This window comes from Mytilus californianus, unplaced genomic scaffold (assembly GCF_021869535.1).
Source record: "Mytilus californianus isolate M0D057914Y unplaced genomic scaffold, xbMytCali1.0.p SCAF_15, whole genome shotgun sequence".
Classification (NCBI taxonomy): domain Eukaryota; kingdom Metazoa; phylum Mollusca; class Bivalvia; order Mytilida; family Mytilidae; genus Mytilus; species Mytilus californianus.
The window spans coordinates 10,416,784-10,443,596 of record NW_026262637.1 but is presented as its reverse complement, the minus strand read 5'-3'; the positions used below and the strand labels follow the sequence as shown (position 1 = coordinate 10,443,596).

Below are 26,813 nucleotides of genomic sequence, written 5' to 3'. Positions count from 1 at the left end.
TGACAAGCTATACTAATTTAAAACAAACATAATTCCACATCGATTAGAATTAATTAGTGACTTCCAACATAGCAGTACATGCATCACTTAATATTTTATTTATTTCTTATATTGATTTGTGTCGTAATATATTTATCATAATCATTGTGTAACAGGTTGAACTATTTCGTTTAAACGAGACTTCGGACGTAGAACATGTGAGGATTGTATCACAACTTATATTAAGGTAATTTGAGTGATTCATTGTTGAACTCTATTGATGATATATCTAGGTACATGCTATTGATTTATAAATTAGATACACTAATGAGGGCGTGTATATAATGTACACAGTCTAAACGATAAACTTGCCATCTGCCGGACTCTTGTCTCTTGTATAAATGCAGTTAAAAACAAAGCGATGAGATTTTGTATGGGTGTAGGAAAATATACACCAAACTTATCTCTGTATGGTGATATGGGCTGGATATCATGCAATGTAAAGCAATGGCCAGCTGATTTTAGAATATGATCAAGATTTTGTAAAATGGACAATGAAAGACTGAACAAACGATTATTCATGTGGTCGTATAAGTACGGAAACAAACTAATTAAAATTGGTGCTTTAGAGTAATGATTAAGTTTAAAGAATATAATCCTGAACCATACTGTATATTGTTAACCAAAAATGTAATTAAAGATATAGAATGCTTAGCTATTGATTTATATAAAAATGAATGGTATAATAATTTGGTTTCGAATAAATATGCCAAACTACGTACTTATAAATTGTTGAAAACAGAATTCAAGGTAGAAAATTATCTTTGTAAAATAGTTGCAGGGAAATATAGGAGCGTTTTTGCAAAATTCCCCTAAAATAGAAACGGGCAGGTAACATAACCAACATATTGATGATAGAGTATTTTTAATTGTCGATAATAAAATTGAAGATGAGGAACATGTAATTTTGAGTTGTCCACTATATGCAGATTTACGTGCGGTTTTGTTTAGTCATGCTAATTCTTTTTGTCATGATTTTTATAGTATGTCAGAGGACAATAAATTTATATTTTTGTTTAGTGATCAAAATGTTTACTTTTACACTGCCACAATCTGCTATGATATTTTATTGAAAAGAAAATGTGTATTCTATTCTTAAAATGTATATTTGTATTATGTTTTATGTTTTATTTTCTATGTGTGTATATATATATATAAATTTTATAGTCTCTCATAACTCTTTTTAGAGTGGCTCTTGTTTTATATGTGAAGTTATGATAATGTTTAAATGTTTTGGAAGAGGTGAGACTCAAATAAAATATTGTCTTGTCCTGTCTTGTCTTGTCTTTTTTGGGGAAAATTATTTAAATCAATCTTATTGGCTCGATAGAAGCCTGGGCTGTTTGTCTGGAGTCTAGCGTGTAGACTTTGTACACCAGGACCTTATGGTTAAATACAAAATGTTTAAGATCAGATTTAGGGTTCAGATTCAGATTCAATATTCTAATAAAGTCTCACCACTTGTATAACATAAAACATACAAATACATTATATAAATAAGGGCAACAGTAGTATACCGTTGTTCAATAGTCATAATTCGAATAAACATAAACAAATCCGGGTAACAAACTAAAACCGAGAGAAACACATCAACTATAAGAGGACAACAACGGAACAACAGAAACATTGAACTACAACAACAGCAAACGCCAACATACTTAGAAACGGACTTGGTACAGGACATTTTAAGAAAAAATAGTGGGTGAAATAAAACATAGCGTATATTTAAACTAACAGTAAAATATCATTGATTTAAATACTAAAATATATACAAGCGCCATTCTATTAAGAATTATGAGAGACTATTAAATTAATAATTATATACTATATTTTACATAATTTCGAAACAATATATATAAGATTTAAATTACATTCTCAGATATATATAAATAAGAAATTTGTTTTTCTACATAAAATATTAAAGCCGGTTTTAGCAACTACTTAACATAGTTCTTCATTTCTGAATAAAAATACAAACTTTTCGTCATTAGACAAGTTATAGAATTGATCATCATGTATTACTGCTTCACTATACAATATATTTCGAAGGTCAGCATATAAAGGACATGAAGTAAATACATGTTTTTCATCTTCAATTTCATTTTTACACACAAAACAAGATCTTTTATCAATTGGTTTATTCTCATGTCATCCTGTTTCTACTTAAAGTGGCGCAACGCCACATCTAAATTTTGAATAAGCACTTGTTAATTTAATAGAAATAAGAAGATGTGGTATGAGTGCCAATGAGACAACTCTCCATCATAATAGACACATTGTGTTTTAAATATAACTCTGTACAACATTATGATTCATATAGCTTATAAGTACGAAGCTTGTTAATGTTACTCTGTGACAAAATTGTTATTTGCCATTTTTCAATATATTTATTAAATAAAATATCTTCAAGTCGTCAAACAATATTTTTATGAAGCGCACCATTAAGACTAGCATACAATTCAAAATTACAATCTTAAATTTTTTCATGACTTTATTACATCAGTTTTTGTTTATTATTTACAGCATTTTTATGTGACCATTTGAACACTTCATAATTTATTTTGTCATTGTCCATGACACTGCATCTTGTCCATTGTTTTACACTAAGTGGTCTCCAGCCCATGTCCCCGTTAATAGCATCATTTGGTGTATACTTGCCAACACCCATAAAAAAAACTTAGTTGCTCTGTTATGGACAGCTTTTATGTAAGAAAAATAACGAGTACCCCAAACTGATGCACCATAGCTTATGACTGGCCAGACCAAAGTATCAAATAATTTTGTAACGGTTCTGTGCTGGAAACAACCATGTGCCTTACTTTTAACAATCAATAGACTTAGAGCTCGACTTGCAGACCTCTTACGGCTTTAGCCATCTCATTATAGTCGAGAAATTCTGTCAACAATAGACCCAGACATTGGTAACAAGATACTATTTGTACTGTATTATCCTTTAACAAAAAAGATTTTGAAGTTTGTTGAACGGAAGGGTTCCTAAAATGGACAACGTTAGTTTTATCTAAGTTTACATTCTTACAATTGGTAACACATCAATTATATTTAAAATACATCTAATAGAACTTGTAAAACATTGTCGTTTTCAGCAATAAATGCAATGTCATCAGCATATAAACGTATACCAACTTTTTCACCATCAATGTCTACACCAATATCTAGTGTTTTGATAACACCAATTAAACTATTAATAAAGATATTAAACATAAAAGGCGATAATAACATCCTTGTTTCAAACCTGAATCAACGCTAAACCATTCTGCCATATTGCCTTTAAGTTTAATACAACATTCTAAATGTGAATATATTGCTTACAATGTACATAAACATTTTGTACTAATTCCTAAATCATCCAATTTAGTAAACAATAATTTTCTACTAACGGTATCATACGCTTTTTTAAAAACTATAAAAGCTGTGAATGTTGACAACTTTCTTAATTTTCTAGTTTAATTCAATAATTAGAGTCAATGTCAATGTACATAGATGGTCAATGTTACTTCTACCTTTAAGGAAGCCATTTTGTTCATCATGAATAAAATCTCTTTGTTCTAACAATCAATACATTGCCTTGTATTACAGTTATTTTATTTTCATTTCTATTTTCTATATGTAGGTAAAAGTCAATTCAGCTACATCATTTATATGATTTTAAGTTTAAAATAACTATATGCACAGGAGTTTTTTTTTTGTTTATACACAGTTTTGATTTAGAAGAAAAACCAACATGGTTAGAAAATACAAATAATAACAACATTGCAAACACAAATCCATTTTAATATTCTTGTCATGGTTAGAAAATATATAAAATAACACCATTCCAAACTCAATTCCAATTTAATATTCTTGTACGCGTCTATAATACAAATCTATTTTATTTTTAGAAATTTACCTGTAATAATATAAACGTCACAACAAATACGTCACCTTTTGTGACGTTGATCCATTCATGCGACGTGCAGTTTATATTTCGTTTGTAATGTCCTGATGTGCTGTTTTAAATTCGTTGTTATTCTGCGGTTTACATATTGCAATGTACTATTATATTATTTATTTATGTATTTCTCTGTGCTGAGTGTTCTTACGTTTGTTTTTTACACAGTATTCCTGTAACGAAGTGTTGTCCTTTTAGCGATATTTTTAATATTGGAATATAAGCGGGAGGTTTGGCTAGCCATAAAACCAGGTTCAACCCACCATTTTTTCTTATATATTTTTTTCAATATAAATATGCTCTTCCTTTATCAATGAATATGTTCAGTAGTTTCTTTTCTCTTGCTGTTTGTTTTGTTAAATACAATTTTTTTTTTATAACACGATAAATTGAACCAAAAAGAAATAAATTGTGCCTATATAAGGCTATGATTCAACCGTATATTTCAGTATGAATAGATTTTCGGCCTTCACAAATGTTTGTTAAGTTTACTAGCCGTATATAACACACTTTTGAAATGGAAAGGTTTTAATTTGATTAAAGATTACAGAGAAATGTGTACTATTCGAAAGTCGTGCTCACAATATAAGAATGATGATTAAGCTGCATGCTAAACAATGACTATCTTAGAATGTCTGTCAATTAATAACGGATAACAAAATTTGTTTACAGCATCGTATAATCGGAGATCTTTTTCGTGATAACCTTATATGGAATATTGATACTATTTATCTCTGTATAACGCTGCATTAGGTATGTCCTTTTAAAAAGTACATGGTGTTTTGCAGTGAGAAATCTATTGTATATCATAGATACTTTTATATGTTATCACATCTTATTAACGAATTGCATACTCCACTAAACGATAATTATGGTTAACGGTTTTGTCATGGGATTTTGTTATTCTTATTCAAAAACTTTTTCAGGAAGTATTTTTTCAATAACATATACACAGGAACAAGAACTTTTTTTGGAAACCTGATGTTGAAAATTTATTTGCCCCTCCTCCCCTCGTAAAAAAAGTTCATTCTGCTGATTCAGCATTTCGCTGTGAAACAAGTATTCTTTTATATGTTGTCATGAAATTTAGAATCAAGCAAAACAAAAGATGAATGGTCGGTTCTTTATTCCTCATTACTAAAAATAGGCTGAAGAACAAATCTTCATGACCAAAAAATGGCTTGAAGAACAAAGAAAAAATTACAATATATACTCTCAAATAAAATCATTTTCATGCTATCTTTTGTCGTTAACGAATTTCATTATGATTAACGTAGAATGAAAAATACTTCAATTCATTTTGCCTTGTTATTAATTTCTAACGTCTTGGTAATTTTGAATGGTGGTCTTGGCAGTGAAAGGGTTTAGGAATAATTCATGCAAGCCATAGATTTATTTGAAATCGTCAGCTCTATCTTACAAGGGTAAATAGTTATCAAAGGTACAAGTAAATAGAACAGCCAAACACACGGCACACATACCCTCACCTCAGCGTTTTAAATTACCGCATTTGTCCCATTAGAATCGTCAAAATTCATGCAAGCCCTAGATTTGTTATCATTTTCAAATGGCCTGGGCTGTTATATTCGATAATTTCGTCCCTCGCTAACATTTAGATAAAATTCGAATATAACGGTCTAAGCCATGCATAAAATGTCCAACACATCTATGACTTGCATAAATTATTTATGAAATATAAGTAGCACCAACAATTTTATTTGAAATCTCTGTAGGTTGTTCCACGGTTGATTTGTTTTTTTCAGGATTTATACATTTCAATCAAAAACAATCAAACATTCGATGGATTCCGTAGAAGGGGCAAACGCTCAACAAGAAGTAGCAAATGCTGAATCAGCAGATGATACTGGTAATTTTCAAGCAATTAGTCACGACAACAAGGAGAACCCAGTGAAGAATATAAAGCTGGGAAAGAGTATGAAAGTTTTATGTGACGATGGCTCTAACCTTCCAGATGTTCCGATGGATGAATATGCCTGTCTTCCTGGTGCTGGAGGAATTGGTACAAGTATTGGAAACGATAACAAACTAGATTCAACTGCAAAACATTCAAAAACTGAAACAGCAAAATCGTTAAAAGCAGGGTCAGGTTAGTATACATGCTGATAAAAACTGTGCTACCATCAGTTGAAGTGAAGGGATGATTCAACTCATACTAATAACAACAATATTAGCGAAACTAAGTACATATTGAATGGTCAATATAAAAATACATACGGGGATATGTTATGATTCCAATGAGACAAAAATAGTCAACACATGTTTTGCTTTATATCTGACACAATTATGCTGAATCAATGTGATCATTCCGGATTTTAAGATGGTGCAGAATTCTGAACTGAAGACATATCATGAAATAAATGATGTGTTGTATATCTTGCAGAAAATGTAAACACCATTTTAAAAAACAACTGCCAACTTTTGACATGTTATTTGCCCTTAATTTAGAAAAAAGGAGAAGTCGACCAGCTACTTAATCTTAGATATACACTTGCATACAGTTCCTTTGCAAATCAAATTTGATGAAATATCAATATTTATGAATTAATGTGCAAAGATATTAAATTTAAGCAGAATTATAAAAGTATTTTATCGATTTATTATGCTTGTGTGAATAATGAATACACTTTTGCTGTACATATGTATTGATATATATCAAAGTGGATGCCTACACTTTTTTCAAATACTATTATTTAAAAGTTTCCTACGACAAGAACGAGTACTTACACAATACAGTATGATTGACAACTGCCATAATTTACAAACAATTACATTCAAATGTGTGAGTATTATTTGGAATTTGGAATATATATTTTTGTTATAAAATCAGTGTAGTAATCATTTGATATTAACAGTTCTTCTTACACAAGCTGTTCCATCGGAGATATGAACAAGAACGACTTAAATCTACACTTCATACGTTTTACGATCAGTAACAAAAACTGGTAAACCGATACGATGTGTCGGTGTTTCAACTCACTATCGATATTCTTTCGCTATTTTTAGTTACCATTTAAGTAGTCTGATCTGTAATTCTATCGATTGTGTTCTATTCCTGATTGTGAGATTTTGACTGAGTGTGAAATCGAATGGCGGATGATGCTTTTATGCAGGAGACACTAACCCTGTCGAAGCACCCGGTGTTGATCCTTATGGCTTGCATGTGATTCCCTCATTTTTGTTTGTTCCCTTGGTTGAGTGGTACCTCTTCCTTATCGATTTACGTGATTTTAACATCGGTAAACCACAATGTCATTCATTATTCAATAATTTAAGTTAATCTGATGTACAATTATCAGATATTTGCTTGAAATAATAAACAAAATTACATAACTCTGACCTGAGGATTTTTTCAATAAGACTTTTTTGTTTATTTCCCATTCTATTGCTATTAAACAGTATAAGATATATCTACATGTGTAAATCAAAAGTAATCAAAAGAAGTAAAAGGCGAAAGGACAATCCTCTTGAACAGCGTATAACTCGGGATACCTGCCTAAACTATTATTATTTACTATTTGTTTTCACTAATTTTAAGTCGATGGACAAACACTAAACAATCACGTACGCCAAGAACATCACTAAAAATCCATTATTAGTACATGTCAAAACTTCAGAAGACGGACTATCGGGTGAACAAGTTAAAGTAACTTATATAAATAGATAAAATAGAGTAGTTAGAAATGCGTAATAAACCTAATATGAAGTAGTCGTCCACATATCAATCGTGCAATTTATGAAAATGTAATTCACATTTTTAATTTCGAACTTTTACTGGGCTCTTAGTGTCGCATATGATGAAATGGATAAAAACTATTCACATACTACCTGATCATGAAAGAAAATTTACTTGATTTTTTTACAAAAGAATGTATTGCATATTTTTGCGTTATTTCCCTTTTCAAACTTTTCATAGTGTATTTCATATAGTTTATGTCTCCAATGATAATTTTTTGGAATATATTCTTGCATTATCAACAAATATCAAAATTAAAATGTGTAGTCTTTTCACCCATGAATAACCTTTTGCATAATTCTTAAGTGGAGTGAGACTGAACATCCTTGATCTGAGCGTTCTTGATAGATATAAAGGTAAATCTAGAAAAAAACGTTACAGACACACGAAATTTAAAAAGTGTTATTTTCATTTTTTGATATTTCTTGTTAAAACAAACGACACACCCAAATTCATAAACCTTTATCAAAAAGGTATAAACGCTTTTCCAACTATTCAGATATAAATTTGGTGATTTCCATTGGAGATGATAGTAATTTATGTATTTCAATTGTAACTAACATTCATTGGTTTTTGTTTTATTAACTCATGCAACAACAGTCAACGTTTATTTTTTTAGACCAAAATTTAGGGAACACGATTTGAGTATTATGAAATAAACAATCAAAAGAATTTATTAATCAATCAAACATTTAACATATTACTCATTTCGGAAAATACTAAAGTGCCTATCAGGATTTTGTGAGGTAGACGAAATTGACCTTAAAACGATCATATTGAATTTTGATGTCCAAAAATAAGCAGACCGGACATATTTTGACATACTTACTGACTACCTTTGTTTGGGATTAATTGTAATTATAACATTATATTGAGAAAGAAAAAACTTTTTTTTTGTTAAGATAAACATTAGTTTTACCTGATGTAGCCGTGCATAAAATGTGTTTCGGCATTTCTTTTCGAAAAATGACTTTTTAATGGAATAAATTATTTTTTAATAGCCTTTTTTCTCCGGAATAGGCTATTAAAAAATAATTTATTTGCTCTATATGTGGAAAATTTTGTGAAAATGTAAGAAGTGGCAATTTTTACCTTTCATACCTTTAGTTTCATTGATAAAAAATTATATGGTCTCGTCCAGTGTCCAGTTTGAAGGTCATTTAAGTTATTGTACACATTCATACATGTTCTGATTTAATCAATATATGTCTATGAAAAAAAACAGTTTAGAGGTAAACTAATAATAACTTAATCCAATCGAATTGCGTTTGATTCAACAACAATGACCGGTCCACATCATGATAAGTAATAGGGGTAAACTGGGTAGGGAGAAAATGACAGATATTTTAAATTCATTTTTTGCAATAACGAATACAAATTTGGCAATCAAAAGTTTTGCTATAATTTAAAAAAAACATGTCGTTCTGTATTGGTATAGTTTTTGGATCTTTCGTTTGCTTATTTAAGGCAATAGAAAAATTGGGCTTCAAAAGTCTACATAATTATTGATTTTATACAGAAAATTCGCCAATTTAAAACATTCAATGTTTCACAAATATTACAAGGACACAAAGTAAAATCATTTCTTTAAACACTGCAAAAATTTCATTCTGATTGGTATAGTGGGATTGTCATAAAGTGCCTTGAAATGAACCGTGGTATAGCACACATCGAATTCCCTCACAAAATGTTAACACACACTATAGTAAAAAGTTTTATAAGCGGACTGGCATTAATAGGCACGGATTTTGTTACAGTGTTATACATGAATCATCAAATCTGTCGAGTTTACTGGTACGAGTATATATTTGGAAATACATTTTTTACAGATAAGGCTGAAAGTCTGAATGTCTACCAATCGATAAGCATTAATATAAAAAACAAAATACCAAAGGAAGTGGATGCCATCTTGCAGTTAGTTTGTGCATGTCTAAATTCCAAGAAACCGATTTCACTAAAATTGGAGAATAAACATTTTAGTACTGCCAAAACTAAAGATTTTGATGAATGGTATGACAGACTAGAGAAAAAAATGAAATCATATTTTCTCGATACTCCGACTGATTTAATACAGCTCAGCAGGTCCAGCAACTGTAATTCGACGTATATTTCCTTACAAATACGTCCAGCTAAACTGTTATGCTCATTGGATACGCATTTATATTTCCCATCTGTCTCGTCAGTCGATCAAGTGAAAAACGAGAAGGCTTTTGAAATCATAACTCAGGATAAACATTTTGGTGAGCTTTCCTTTGATCACGATAAAACATTTGTCCTCAATCGAACCGTTAAAGGTCTGAGAAGAGAGGATGTAGATATTCAGTTCAAGGAAATAACTGGGAAAAACATCCCAAGAACCCTAGTTGATATGGCATCAAAATATATTTCAGCATTTGCTAACCATAAGGGAGGATCTATTTACTTCGGAATAGAAGATAAACATGCATTAGTTGTCGGTGTAGATATTTCAAATACCGATGAAAGTACTATAGGTAATTATCAATTATATTAAAAAACAAGTTGTGATAGTTTTCACTGGTAATAGCGAAGACATATTCTTCTTAAATGAAACCTATAAAAATAAGGGGACATTAAAACCCATAAGTCGAAGGAATTATAGATATGCATACGCAACATTGCCATATTTACTCTTTATTGTTGCCCTTGAAATCGACTGTAGCATAATAAAACAATATTACGTTTTACGTGTGGTGCCACCGATTTGCCATTGTCGTCTTTTTACTTTAAAACCGTAATATATGAAACAACAATGAGCTCCATCAATATATGACTTGTTACCATTCAACCTATTACATGTAACCAGTAGGAAACTTATTTCAAACGGGATAGCACATCCTTATTTTTACGAAAATGTTGTTTACCGAGCCAGGAAATTTAGATACGATCCAGGTAAACTTATCGATCCTTTAAATAAACTTATTCTAAAAGGTAACCAATTCAACACTGTAATTAGATCTTTGAATATTGTTTTTATTGGTATTAATATTGACTTTTTTATCAGTGAATTAAAATCAAACTAAATATTATTTTTATAGACTTAACATTATGCACATTCATAGCTCTACAATCTGTCGATACCTGTATCTTGGCATTGCACAAGGTCATGTTTTTCTCTGACTGTTGATGACGTCTATACACTAATCCATTCGATGTTGGATGTGTACTGATTGATATTTTAGTCTTATATCCATGAATTTTTATTAGTTGTTATTGGCTTTGAACTACCTGTCAGTAATAAGTACTCTCAGATCTATACTTAGTGTATTTTTGTTGTTGGGATGTATAAGTACCCTGCGACATCCACTCTGTGTTTCTGTTAGATGTATTTCTATTTGTATCCATCTGATGAGTTCAGCCTTTTTCAACTGATTTTGATAGTTTGTTCTTATGTTGTACTGTTACACTGTTCCAGGTTAGGGGAGGGTTGGCGCCCGCTAACATGTTTAATCCTGCCACATTCTGAATGTGCCTGTCCATAAACAGGAGCCTGTTATTCAGTGGTTGTCGTTTGTTTTTGTGTATCATATTTATTTTTCGTTCGTTATTTTGTACATAATTAAGGCCGTTAGTTTTCTCGTTTGAATTGTTTTACATTTGTCATATATGGGCATTTTACAGCTGACTATGCGATATGGGTTTTGCTCATTGCTTAAGCCGTACAGAAACCTATAGTTGTTAATTTCTGTGTCATTTGGTCTCTTGTGGAGACTTTCATTTGGGTCATTGGCAATTATACCACATCTTCTTATTTTTATATTCAACATGTACAGTAGTGTTTCACTTTTGTAAATTCTAAAAAATGGAACATCGGGACTATTTCATGATCATCTAGTTTGCAGAATGCGAAAAAAATCACATAAAGTTCAACTAGATTGTTGTCTTTGAATTCAACTTGAATCTTATTTCTGTAATTTACAAACAGTCACATTATTCGAACTCAACATCATATTTATATTTTTCCTAATTTTCAAAGGAAATAAAGTAATGTTTTATTCACTTACCCCCTGAAACAATTTTTTTTCCAAGACTATAGAATGATTTATGTATCATTGTCATTTTGCTTAGTTTCTTCTGTTACCTATTCTGACATCGGACACGGACTTCATTTCAACTGAGTTTTACTGTGCGTATTGCTGTGTGTTTGTTTATTCTACATTGGCCAGAGGTAAAGGGGAAGGTTGAGATCTCACAAAACATGTTTAACCCCGCCGCATTGTTACGCCTGTCCCAAGTCAGAAGCCTCTGACCTTTGTTAGACTTGTATGTTTTTTTTTTAATTTTTGTTCATTTATATGTTTTGGAGTTTAGTATGAGGTCCATTTTCACTGAACTAGTACTGACTTTTGTTAAAGGGGCCAGCTGAAGCCCGCCTCCAGGTGCGGGTTTTTCTCGCTGTGTTAAAGACCCATTGGTGGCCTTGGGCTGTTTTCTGCTCTTTGGTCAGGTTGTTTTCTCTTTGACACATTCCTCATTTCCATTCTCAATTTCATTTTGTATATCTAGAAGAAAACTCGATCTTAATTGGCATCTTCATTTTATAAATAAATAGAGGTCTATATTGTATGTTTACAAGAGTGACATTAGCTGTCTAATTCATGTCCACCAATATGACTCAAATTCACATATTTGATTTATAACATACTAAAACGTATATCAAAATTACACAAAGTTCAAAAGAAACAATTAACAATCCTTGGTTGCCGTTAGTTCATGACTGTCTTATTTGTTTTTCTTGTTTTTCGTAAATTGTATTGATATAAATTAGTTTGTTTTCTCGTTTGAATTGTTTCATATTTTTCTTGTCGGACCTTTAATTATTGTCTCTTCGGTATGGCCTTTTTCTCATTGTTCAAGGCCTTACGGTGACCTAAAATTGCTTATATCTTCATGATTTGAACTCTGGTGGATAGTTGTCTCATTGGCAATCATATCACATCTCCTTATTTTAAGCTGGACCAAAGAGCCCAAAAGAATCTAACCATGTATTCATATTTTGGATATTGGACAATAAAAGGTATATGTCCATTTTTAGGTTTGTTTGTTATTCTGTATTAATTAGTTTGAAGAATTCTATTTATAAAAAAATAAATTTTATGAAGCAAACCTGTTTAAAAACTCAGCTAATTATGTCCAGCAATAAATAAATAAATTGAATTCTTGATGTACTTGGATAAATTCTGAATCTAAACCATGTATTTATATTTTGGATATTGGAACATAATAGGTAAAAGTGCAATTTCAAATTTTTCAGTTCTATGACCACATTCATTCTGTGTCAGAAACCTATTTTGTGTCAAATATTTAATCACAATCCCAATTCAGAGCTGTATCAAGCTTAAATGTAGTGTCCATACTTGCCAAAACTATTAAGGTTTGACTTGTGCGGTCGTATCCAGCTGTGCTCAGCGGAGCATTTTATTTTATTAATAACTGAACATGAAGAGATCATGGCCAACCCGTCTCCAGAGAGGTAAAATTAAATGAATACGGTTTCAAATGAGGTTGAATTTTTGATTTGCAAACCAATAATACATAAGCGATTTCGTTTTTGAGCTCATTTTGACAAAATTACAACAAGTTGACTGCGAATTGCAAAATATTATTGGTCTCTCTAAATGATATCTAATGCCCTTTTAAATACAATTTAATATGTTGAACTCTTTATGGATCAAATAAACCAGGCTAATAATTTTGTACGCCAGATGCGCATTTCGTCTACTAATGCCATTTAAACCACATGTATTTCCCTCAAAGTTTCTCATGATCAATACATATCTTTTTAACAACATATTTTCGTCCTTTTAACAAAAAGAATTCGTCGACTTCCAAATTGATTTCTACTGTTACAAAAGAAAAAGGACGAACGAACCAAAGGGATATTTAACTAAACTAGAGATACTGCGAACAAAGCTCACAAAAGCCTCACCCTACTTTTGCAATGTCGATGATAATAAATTGTATTAAGGAGTTAAGGAGGATTTATTGACAGAAAATGGGCACCCCATAATACGGCAAAGGCAAATTCTATACTTCAATAAGGGAAACCATAAACAAATAATTCGAACCGAAAACAATAGATGAGGCACATAAGGGCATTATATTGCAAACATTGTGAGGAAATTTCATAAAGTCCCATTTTAACGAAAAAAGTTTCTGCTTAAATGTTTAGGTAACTTTTGGATGATTTGAATTATAATTGATATTTTATATAATGATTGAACTTACATTAAGTAATTATATGTAACAGCTAACTCGTTGGAAGAACGGATAAACAAAATGCAGTGGTTAAACAGTCCCTTGTCAATGGAGAAAGGTAAACATTGGGATATATGGTTTGAAGAAATTGATGAGATGTCAGCAGTATCTCAGGTTAGTTGATTAAAATATTTGTTAAAAGCAAAAGGAAATCAATTCAAAATTTCTAATTATTTTTTATAACATTGTTATCAAAGGTTATACATATCAGCCATGTCTCAAAGAAGTTCGAAAATAATCACGGATATACTATTTTCAAGGGAGTGTTGTCCCTTTGAAATGACAAGTATATGGATATTTGCATTGTACGCCCTCTTTAGCATACACACTCTGTAGGATTGTTTTTAAATATATATCAAAAGTTTATATAAGCAACGTCTCGAATGCGTTCAACAATAAGGTCTGGTCAACGTTTTGCACAGGGGTAGTGTCCAAAATTACTGTTGTACAATCACTGTTTATCTCCTAAACGTGTTTTTAAGTCTAGACTCCAGAAGTATTTAAAAACTACATTTAAAAACTCCTCTGGCATGAGATGAAATACTAACATCTAACTGAACTCTTACGAAAATCATAAAAGACCATTCCCCGATTATAAATTAGTGGCTTAAGAAAGCCAGGAAAGTTTAACTAAAACATGTGGAAGACTAATATTACGTCAATGATTTTATTATAATTCTTTTAACTATGATGACTCCTCCTACGCAGTCTTCGTTTATTACAAATTAAAAATTAAAAACATTTTTGGGCATGAAGTTGTCTGATTTTTAAACTCGTCATTTTTGAATGTCCCCCGGTTACTTCAATCTCCTTTTCGTTCATATTCAGATGATTCGAAAACGGCTACTTGAGTTTCTCGGGTATCTCAGACATTTCAATGACGAAAATCAAAGAACAAAATTTACACACTATAAATGTGAGGCATATTACAACATTGTTCACTTGACTGATTCGAAATTCAATTGATGTTTAAACATAGCTGTTCAAATTTCAGGGGAAAAGACTAAGGGTCATCATTGTATCAGTTGCTGAAATGCCTGGTGGTGTGTTCACAACCGTTCCGGAGTCATTTTATACAGACAACAATGGAAATGTTCTACAATATACGAATATTACACAATGGAAACATGATTTTATAAAATTATACAAAGGTATATTGCCATTGTACCTGTATTTAAATATATAAGTCTTTTAGTAAACTTGTAAAATCCCTTAAATATTTAGAAGTTTGCAAAAATCATAAGCAGTTTGAATTATTTTGTCAACTTACTAAAATATTAGGACGTTTATAGAATAACTTAACATATTGATAGGGATTTTGTAAAATCACAACCTTGATATTTAAACCATATTTAAGAGAATGTACTGGTCATAACATATTTGTTGATAACGGACAATACTGGTCAAGACTATTTTATTGTGAATATGAATAAAATGCATGTGTACAAACTAGGAATGACAACACGGTGATGATTTGCTAATGAAGTACTGGTTGGCTGTACCGAGCGATACTCGAGTACTCGCTCAGAAAAATATCTACAACAAAGGAACATACTAATGCACTTTTTGTACTTTTTTTCATTCTCTAATGAATATTAAACCCTCTCTAGTTTTAAGAGTCACAGGAAATGTTATATCATTATTAATAGCTTATTTACTACATGTAAACAATAATCTAATCAATAATTTAATAAATACCTATTGTATATTATAAATGTTGGCAAAGTCAAACCAGATAAAACAGCAGTTATATTTTGTAATTGTAAAGATAACATATTTACGAATTTGATTATTAGAAGTCACTAGTGCGACGATTGTTTTCCTGATTGATACACGTTTAGTTAAAAGTATTTTAGATATCTGCTATCACACCACTTTTAGGGATATCTAGGAACTTCCAGTTAGTATTTCAGATTCATTTTTAACGACAATTTAGCATAAAGATACGAAGTGATTTGAACTATCATTAATCAGTGGTTTCTATTAAATTCTCCGAGGAGCGTTCATAAGAAAATTAATTTTATGAAAAGAAGGGTATAATGTTTTAACAGGAAACCAATTAGTCGAGTATCATCTTATCATTCGATACTCGGTTCTATCGAGCGAAAATCAAGTATGCGAGTACTCGTTGACATCTCAGACTAAATACACTGCAAATTAACATATCAATATTTGCATGATATACGTCGAGGTCTATTATTACACAATTGCCCTACTATACGTTTGGCACATACCTTATTCTTTACAGTATTTTTTTCAAAAACCTTCATATGTAAAACACTTGTTTGTCCAACGTTCAACTGCTTGGCAAGAAAATATGATTTGTATAAAACAACCTGACCTCGGAAATCAAACTTTTGTGCTTGATACTGGCTTAAAAGAATGCTTTTATTACAAGCATGTCTACGGTTTTGTAAAGTCCTAATGAATAAGGAGCAGGATAATGCAGCAGTTGAAATCTTTATTTTCAAAATTCAATGATACAATACGAGTATTTGTGTGTTAAAAAAGCTCACTCATACAGGTTACTTTGTTATCAATTTTTAATCATACACAAAACCCATCCCAACTCAACATTATGTTGAGATGACTGTTAAACCAAAGATGTCAAAATGTACATGTAGTAGCACATGTAAATATTATAGGATGAAAACATTTTTTCTAGAGGTTATTGATGTGTAAACTGGGGTCGAATATTTCACAAACTGAATAAAAGTTGAAATGACTTTTATGTAACGTTGGTGAGTAAGCGGCCCAGTTTACACATCAATAAGATCAAAAATAAGATATGTTTAATCCTTATGATTTTCAACCAAAACAATTGTTATTTTTCGTTCAATTTCAACTTTTTTGGAAACCGGGATTCCATTCATGTGTATCGAGCATGAATATATCACAGAGAAGTCGACATAGGGTTTACATTGGCTACAAAAATTGTTTCTGCAACATAGTCTATCGAATTGTAACTAAGGAAAAACATATCCAAAATTAAAGGACCAATAACATCCAAGTATTTGTAGTTATGCAAATCATAAAAAGAATTATATATAATATAAATATAACATGATAAACGCATCTATGAAGAACAAAAACTGCTATTTCTTTCGGTTGATGACATTTAGATGAAGCACAATAAGTTCGTTTGTCCAGTATCTATCCCTACCTTTACGTTTGGCATTATTCCAGTGAATCTATAGAAAACATGGATATGTGGTTTAGTTCAAAGCGACAACTACAACTATAGATTAAAGGCTAAATATGTGAGCACTACATGTCATTGTAGGGCCTTCAACAATAAATAAAATGCATACTGTATTGTAAGCTATTAGACAGCAACAAAAGAAAACCAACTTATTTATAGACTCCTTGATTGGTACCGTCACATACAGAATGTGATGGGTATAAACAGGTTCATGAGGGCTCATGTCCTTACCTTACACTGATGTGTAACAAAACAACATAATAACATATTATAAAAATCAGCAAAAAATGTTTTGATTCGTTAATTGATATATCAATTTTGAAACAAACAACAATATGGACTTTTTTCAAGGTTAATACTTTCTAAATATTGTCATGGATATCTAAAAATTTAAACCGTCAGTTCTACATGCAATCCTTAATTACAATTCTGTCAGTGTGCGTGACTTTTCACTTACATACGGTTTTTCAATATTTATGGAATTTTCAAATACAGAGAAATGTTTGATTTCTTCAAAACTTTGAAGAAATCGATTGAAAATGAGAAAATTGTTCGTATGATTTAATTTTTGATAGATCATATTGTAATAATTTGAAGCAATTCAAAAAGACAAGAGGCGGACTGGCAGCCCCAACTCATGCTCCCAAAATTCTTTAGTCAAACTTTCCCTATTGTCCAAGTGGTAAAATGTGTTTTCTTTATTTATACTTTTATGCCAAGGGACTTCTCGTCAAAATTTTCAGTTCTCAGCTACTTTTTATTATCTATCTCAATTGTTTATTCATGTTATTTATTGCTTTATTTTTCGTTCTTTTACCTTAATATAACTGATCCCTTTTAACTTATACATGAAATATTTATACATTTTAATATATTTCACACTGCTCTCATTATATTTGCATGTAGAATGCCCAGCTACAAAAGCAGATTTACAACAAATAAGCGAGAAGTTAGATGCAATTCACAAAGAAAAAGGTGAAAGAACCTTTAGTTTTAACGACAAACAAGAAAAGAAGACAGTTGCTAAAGGTAGTTTATGTGTATATGGTATATGGCAATCTTTCATCCTGATTTTTTTTGTCCGAGTTCAAAGAAAGAAATCGTGATAGTAGATATAATTTACTGACTTTAAAGTCTCACTCTTCTTGTTATTCATGTGATTACTTCCGATTCTATTTGTTACCTTGATTTGTCTCTTCCTAATTGATTTACGAGATTTGAACATCAGTAAACTACTGTCGCCTTACTTGAAAGGAATGATATAAACTTACTCTTGTATCTACAAAAATACAACAAAAAGTTGTGATAACTGCACATGCCGTTTTGAAGTTCCTGTATTTTCTTATCTTTTGAGTTAGCTTATCTTTTGTTAAAGGAATAAAAATGATAGCCATGTACAAATCTGATGATTTTGTCTTAATATTCACAGTTACAAATATAACAGAGAGGCAGCTTGTGCAAAATCCTATCTTCACTAAAAAGAATTACGAATTATTAACTGAGTTTATGACCAGCAAGAAGTGTGTTGTTCTTAAAGGTAAGTTGGTATCATTGAAATACAAAATTTATTAAAGATATAACGTTTTTTTACATGCTATGAAAAATACAACTTGTACAAATACACGAATCCCATGAATTCAATTAAGTTTTATGATGAACATATTATTGCTAGTTTAAGTACTGTCTGGATATGCAAAGAGGGGATGGGTGGGTTAGGTAAATGGTAAGGTTGGGTGGTGGGTTGTTTTCAAAATGTATTGTGGCCTTTTTGTTTTATTGTTAAGCAGGCGTCAACAAATTTGGATAAAAGTACCTACATTGAGAAATTTTTTAACGTTGAAATTGCTTTACTTTATCTGAACATAAAACTAAAATAACATGGCATTAACGGCAACAAGGGAGTTGTATTTATGAAAAGATAGATTTTTCTTTTATCAGAAATAAATGTTTGACAATATATACAGGATATATATATAAATATATTATATATTTGTGACGACGATTTATATCAACTCCCGGTATGACGTCAATTGCAAAACTGCTTAATGAAATTACCTCAAAAGCCACAATATCTGCTTTTATGAAAAATACTCATTGTTGTGTGTATAATATAATCATGGTTATACGGAAGCAATCAAAAAACTATAAGTCAAATAAAAGGAACAAAACCATGTCCAAAAAGTAAACGAAAAATAGAAGTTTACAAGTATCTACACAGAAAACTGAAGATTGAGCAATTCGAATCCCACAAAAATTGTCCAGAGGTTGATGTTTATAAATTCAATACTGTTTTTTAACATTCAGATGCTGATAAGCAAAACATTAACATTTTGTTATGTTTGCGCAAGACGTTTTAGTTTGAGTTGATGCTATACACTCCAAGTTGGCAGTTATAATAAAAAATTGGAAAACGTTTGGCATTACGGAATTGATCTCGAACAGAGCTCAGATTGCTTGTATGGGTTAAGCTATACAATTGACTCTTTTCTGTTTTATCAGCTCTTTGAAGTTTGTATCAAGTTTTAGATGTTCAAATATTTTGGCTTCGAGCATTACTGTATATGCGATACAGTGAAGTTAACAGTTTTGGTCATGGTTTATGGTATATATGTATTTGAGTAATCATTGTTTTTTTTTGTATTTTTTAGGCATAATTGGGTCCGGAAAATCGGAGCTAGCACTTAGATATTGTTACAATGCTTCAAAAACAGAAAATGTAGTAGACACTTGGAATTTCAAAAGCACAGACAAGTCCTCACTTGAAAAATCACTGCGCGATATTTGTCCTTATCTTAATATTCATGACATACCACCAAAACAAGACGAGGAGTTTCAAGATGAAGTTATAGACGAGTTATTTGCAGTTATAGTAGAAACTGTGAAGAATGATAGGCACGATAGAAGCCACATCTTTCTGTTTGATGACGTTAAAGACATAACACGAGACATACTTGATGACATTTTTCAGAAATGCATACGGACATTCAACATTAAATGTATTATTACAACAGTACTTGCTTTTGAGCCAGATGACGATGTACGTATAATTGATATCAAAGGCTTCACAGAAGAAGAGGCGTTAGATTTTATACGAGAGGGGAAAACACTGACACCAGATGAAAAAGAAGGCTCTTGTATCCTTTCACGAAAGTTAAGTTGCAATCCAAAAGCATTACAGATTGTTCGAACCTACATGAAATATGCCAGATTGAAAATTGGTGGTATCATTGAGCGACTGAAACTACCATCGGATATTTTGAAAGTCGAAGAAAGTCGTGCCGTAAAGAGTAAAGTAAAAGATAAAATGTTTTCGCTTTTAATCAGCATTTTACGTGAAATACATCAAAAATATCAAGAGGATAAAAAAGAAGAAATATTTGAAATGTTTTTGATGCTACAATATATGCAGGTTGAAAAAATTCCTGTAACAATTTTCTCAAATATCAATGTTAAGAATTCCAGAATGGATACTGATGATCTACTCTACGTAGTGGAAAACTGTTCATTTGGAACAGTTGAGGGTGAAGATGATGGTATGTATGATTATCGCTTATTGAGTACCCATGATGTGGTCGTGTTTGCCTTGGAGATTTATTGCGAATACAAAGGAACAAACATTCATAGGTCAAAAGAAGATCTCTTGCAAAAGTTACTAGGATCGTTTTTCCTATTAATGGATAAAGATAATGTAAGCAGATCCAGTCTCCAACATCATACCTTACTTTTACCTCACACACGGTCCGTTATTAATCATTTGAATGAGTACGTCTATGCCAAAATAGCAAGTTCAACGTCAAATTGGTGTATTACCAATACAGAACTGGTTCTGAAGATGATCTACATGAATGATCTAGTGGGATTTACATCCGGTTTCATTGAAACGTGCACGTCTTCAAATAAGTATTTTGAAATGGCCAAATACCTCTTGTTTCAAATGCTATGCATAGATGAAGACACATTTGATGAAGAAATAAATCAATCATGCGAAAATATAACTGATATTGAAGCTATGAAAAAAATTGCAGAACAATATTCGTTACATATATGTAAAGCGATTGTGTCTTTCATTCAAAGTACAGATCAAATTGATGTAGTAGAAAAGGTTGCCAAACAGTTTTTGCTGTATAAAAACCGGAATATGGCTGATGTCGAATTATTGAGAAGTAAGCTAGGGAAGAGGAATCTTGAAACGGGTCCAAAGCTATCGGAAGATGAATACAAAAAACTTTGTGAAGAAGGGTTTGCGATACCAGAGGATTATTTAGGACCTATTTTCGTGTATGAAATTGTCACATCAGTTCTTTATACGTGTGGAAGAAGGATGTTTTATCTTCCGGGAAGCAGTAAACATAAAGAAGCAAGATACTTCTGTGTGTATTTATACATTGCACATCTATTACCTACATACCTTTGTTACAATAAAGCAGGTGAAATGACAAATTTACTAATAAAGAAATCCAGTGAGTTACCACAAGTAATGGGAGAGCAAAACATCAACGATGATTTCGTAGCTAACACAATTCGACATCCCGCAGACACTTATAGTGATCTTAAAACATTTAACATTTTGTCAACTATGCTTACAGAGAGAAGTGTAATCCAGTCGACGATGGACCCAACACTTGCATTCAATGAACCCAGCTCTGAGGTTTTAAAAAAGAATCTTGCAATTTGTGAAGCTAGATTTTATGAAAAAAAACATTACATGGAGTTCGGCATACTTAAGATGAGCACAGAAGAAAATGATTATAATAGAATGCTTTGGTTAAAACAGATAACAAGAATATACCGACTATTATTGAAAAAGAATAAAGAATTTTCTTCTGTTGGTTTGAAATGGGCAGAAAGTCTCTCAGCGGAAATCCAAAAAATGAAAACTAGTACAGCTTATCCAAGTTTAATGATATCACTTGGAGATTTATATCTTGCACTAGGTGAAATATCGACTGCAGAATGCTGTTTTAGGGAATTTATTCCGAAATTAGAAGATAAAGGCAACAAAAAACCAGATTTAAACAAATATCAAAGAAGAGCGTGTATTAACTATATCAAATGTCGCATACAAAACTACAACGACAAAAATAATGACTTAGAAACACTATCAAAACTTTTGGCCTTTAAACTAGGATTAACATGTCACACAAGAGAGCTGCTTGAAATGGGGAAACTTGAAAGCAAGTTGAATCAAAAACTTGAAAAGTATGAAGATATTTAAGGGATTCTCCACCGAAAAAGTGACAGATGAAAAGTGTGGGTTCCTGTTAATTGATTAGATTGAATCATATCAAAATATGTATATAATAAAGGCTAATGCTAGTAGATTGGTATAGTTAAATGAGTGATATTTGGAAATACTGTGACTTTAGATATATTATGTACATTTAATAAATATTATAAGAGATACAATTATCGACAAAAAACTTGAAAGAAAATGTTAACTTCTTAACTTACTGCTTGTAATATATTTGCTTGAACAGACAATGTTTACATTACATCTGTATTTCTCACTAAAACAGTGAGCTGATAACACCCCACTTTCTGTTTTTCTCAATGGACATATGTAATGTAATGGGATAGGCATCTAGCAAAATATTCCGCACAAACCTGTGAATTAGCATTTACATCTCACTCTGACTGAGATTAAACGCTGCAATAAACATTACTCTGCTTTTGGTCATTTTCGTGTAGTGATTTCGTTTCATGATTTGATACACCCTATTCTTTCTTTTCTATTGCAAAAGAATAGGTATAAGGATGGTTAAATTGAAATATTTATTAAATTAGATTTATTTTCATATTGCATTGTTTTCTAACAATAAATCTGAGGTGAAATGCTAAATGGCATATTGAGAAAAAAAAACTTTTCGGAATCCTTTCTTGAACATTTATGTTGTTATTTAAAATACTATAATATACCTCTACTAATACATTTTCACTTTGTGTCTTCATTGTTTCTATCTTTGGTTCCCCTATTTTTTAAGTTATATATTTTTCTCACGAGCTTTCGCATTCATATCAAATGAAATAGGTCACATAATTTATCTTTGACCTGTTTATTTGTTTTATTTTTGGTCTTAATTGTAAACTATCTGATGTAAAAAGATTCGAATAAAGAAGAACGAAATGATTACTAGACATCGAACATACTGAAGGTATATTTGCACAATGTGTAAGTTTTGAATTATTACATATTTTGTAATACACGAATGGTCACTCATAGGAATGAGAAAATGCCTTTTTTAAAACCTTTACTTTGGTATTAAGTCGATTTATCTGTTTCCTTTCAGGGGTGTGCAGCATGATTTAAAACTTCGTTTTCAAATTACAGTTGTACACCCTGGATTTATTTTTCTAACTTTCGGCCTATTAGAGATGCTAGATAAATGTTTTACAATGTACAATTGAGAGTCGAAAGTCTACAGTTGAGACATATAATTATCGATCTTCTCAAAAGTATAAATTTAATTATTTATTTACTCTGCACACCAACGGCTTTTTTAACATTGCTTCCAATCAATATTAATACATTTTGAGAAAGGTCTTTCGACCTTTTCTAGCATGATTATATGTTGTTTGCTTGGTTGGTTGATAAATTTGATGCATTTTACCAAGTGACAAATTATTCATATAGATTGGTTGGTGGGTAGATTTTATGATAGATTGAAATTTTGCATACTGTCATATTTGATGAATTTCACATTCTTTAATCGATTGATTGGATCGGTTTGTTTGCTTGATCGAATAATTTATTGATTGACACTTTCATAACGTAAAAAGACACATCTTTGATATCAATCAACTCATTGATTGAATGTTACTGTGATGTCCAGTGACAAATATTTAACGCAATCTTTTTACTCATGGAAGGATAAATGCAACGTCTTCCAAATTAAGAAGAAGGAGTCCGAGAGCCAGTCCCTCAATTAGAAAAATACACGAAGTTAGGTTCCGAGGAATAAACGGATCAGAAAGGTTGGCCTAGATCCCCTTAATAACACGTTTTCGGGTCAGTGCAACATGTTTGTTTGTATTTAAATTAGGATATTTATAGGAACATGCAAGATTTAAGACCTAGCTTCATTTTCCATTCGAAAAAATATTCTTGCATTTCCCTTTATAAATTTCACTGAGAACATGCAAGTATAAGCAGTCAGTAGCTTTTAACATGTTTAAAACAAATAATATTTTGTTTATTGGTACAGCTAGATCTAAACTTATCGGACATAATTTTATACCCTATCACTTCAACATGTCGGCACTAAAATTTAAAGATTCCAAAAACGAATATCGACCCATTGTATTTGTAACGAAACTGCCGAATCTACCTTTTATTCAGATATTTATAAGAAGGAGACGAAAGATATCAAAGGGACTTTCAAACTCATAAGACGAAAAAAAAATTCTCAACGCCATGGCAAAAAAAAAAAGAAGAAAAAGACCAAAAGACAAACAACAGTCTACAAAACACAACATAGAAAATTAAAGACTGAGCGAAAACCGGCAGTAATCTTATGTGCTCTGGAATGGTAAGCAGATCCTGCTCCACATGTGGCACCCGTCGTGTTGCTCATGTAAGTACAAACCCAGTGATAAGTTTAATTCGGTATATTCGGTATAATTATAAACATGTTTTGACTAAAAAGTTTAATATTAGTGGCAATACACATGAAATTTTGCCACTGATTTTGGATGAGATCCCAATTTTAAACTCCAAACTTTAAGGATCAACTTCTGTACGAAGTCAGATATATAAAACTTTGAAACACTGGTTCTATGATACTAAAAATGTTGTTCTGTACAATTGCATACGCATAGCAAGATTATCAAATGACAAACCCTTCTTGATCTCCTATACATATTGACGGCCACATTATTTGCTCAATACACGTCGTTTAACGTAACCAAATTATATGTCATTCGGCAAAATGTGTAACAAATGTTTATATTTTTCTAGGGCGAAAGAAACGATCATGTTTCTTTTATTTATGAAACTACGTCTTACAAAAAAATTACAGTGGTGATTAATTTGAAAAAAAATAACATCATCGACGAAAGACACAAAAATGGAAACAGAAACGCAAATTGATCATAAACCTAATTGTCTTCTTCTGCAGTTCTGAGTAAGATATTTTGAAGACACGAAAGTACAATATGACAGATCAATCAAAGGTGTTTTTCAAATAATAAATTTGTTTCATATACCGATGAAATAATTTGGTATCTTTTTTTAATATACACAAAATGTGTCACACCAAAATGTTGAAAATACTTTCTTGATTTTGCTGATTTATCATTTAAATATATTGTTTTTGTTTTGTGTTTTTTCTAGAAAAAAAAATAAAAGGAGTGAATACTTTTATTATTAGAATTTTTAACACGCTGTTCTATCAAAATGATGCTTTAGTAATGTGCATTTTTACTAATATGTAAATAAGCTGATACCATGATTAAAAATGTGAGTATAAAGTTCCAGATTAACAATTAACCTAGCTGCTGATCTGTGAGATGTGCAACTGCAGATCTATTGTTTTAAAAAGACATATTATATTCCGTTACAGTATCTTTTTCATACTACAGTTTTTCATTTCATTTTTTATTAATTCAATGTTATATTTATGCAACCTATACAATTTTCGGGAAGGATAGAACAAGGGATAACAGGAATCATCAAAAATACCACAGTACAACCAATCACATCAGCCACCAACACGCGATTACATCGAACCCTGATACAAAGAACGAGGAACAACAGCTAACAACACATTTTACAGAAAGCGTGACTTAATACAAACACAAAATAAATTGGGGTTATTGAAATGGCAATTTGACTGAAAGGCTATTATAACTGTTTTTCACAGAATTTCTAATTTTTGTTATTCATTTAGAGTTCGTATAAATTTCCAGTCCTTAATGTATTCTTCTTTATAATAAGTATTGCTTTAAATATTTTTCGAGGAAATTTAAGGTAGATTTTTATTTACGTTGCACCATGAATGTATTATATTGACAGGAATTCCAACGAAAAATTAGTACATTCCCATCACACTGATTTCCTTAGAAAATTAAAGGTTCCGACTCAGTTTGTCAAATACGTGATAACTCCTTTGTGGGGGTATCTGTGATGCTGCCATCGCTTGTTCCGTTGGACATCGAATGTCTTATCTACCTACCAAAGTAAAATAAACACGGAAACTCCCGTGGTTATTTGTAGATCGCTTCATGAATTAAGACACCTGGTTCCTTTCAACTAACAATAGCGAAAGCCGAAGAGATAAAAAAATATCGGTCAATATTTAGCAGAATAACACATTAAAATTAATGGCAATTGGAAGGAAGATAAAAGGGGTGAGGTAATAGCTTGAAATGGAAGAAATAGCGCCCTCTCCACCCCCCCCCCCCCCCCCCCGAATCTGCTACGGGGAACCAAATTTTGAAATTAAATTTTTTTGTTGATTATTTATGATAAAAGCCGAAGATTGCCGGGACCGTCGCTGTACGGAGTTTCGCAGCCATGTGACTGCATGGTTGATTATATATTAGAGGTAATAAGTTAGCCTGCTTCCCAAATCGACGGCAAGTTGTAGCTGTTTAAA

At 31.3% G+C, this 26,813-nt stretch overlaps 2 protein-coding genes across 3 annotated transcripts in view; one reads left to right on the top strand and one right to left on the bottom strand.

Annotated features, from left to right (window-relative positions):
* LOC127725386 (perlucin-like protein) overlaps positions 1-26,813 on the bottom strand; it is a 196,721-nt gene that overhangs the window by 167,228 nt on the left and 2,680 nt on the right. The window lies entirely within an intron of this gene.
* Positions 128-23,160, top strand: LOC127725374 (uncharacterized). The gene is made up of 8 exons (XM_052232303.1): positions 128-226; positions 5,752-6,095; positions 9,572-10,234; positions 14,011-14,132; positions 15,013-15,169; positions 18,127-18,249; positions 18,650-18,757; positions 19,869-23,160. Exons 2-8 carry the CDS (start codon positions 5,789-5,791, stop codon positions 22,433-22,435), a joined length of 4,047 nt encoding a protein of 1,348 aa, XP_052088263.1. The 5' UTR covers positions 128-226; positions 5,752-5,788; the 3' UTR covers positions 22,436-23,160.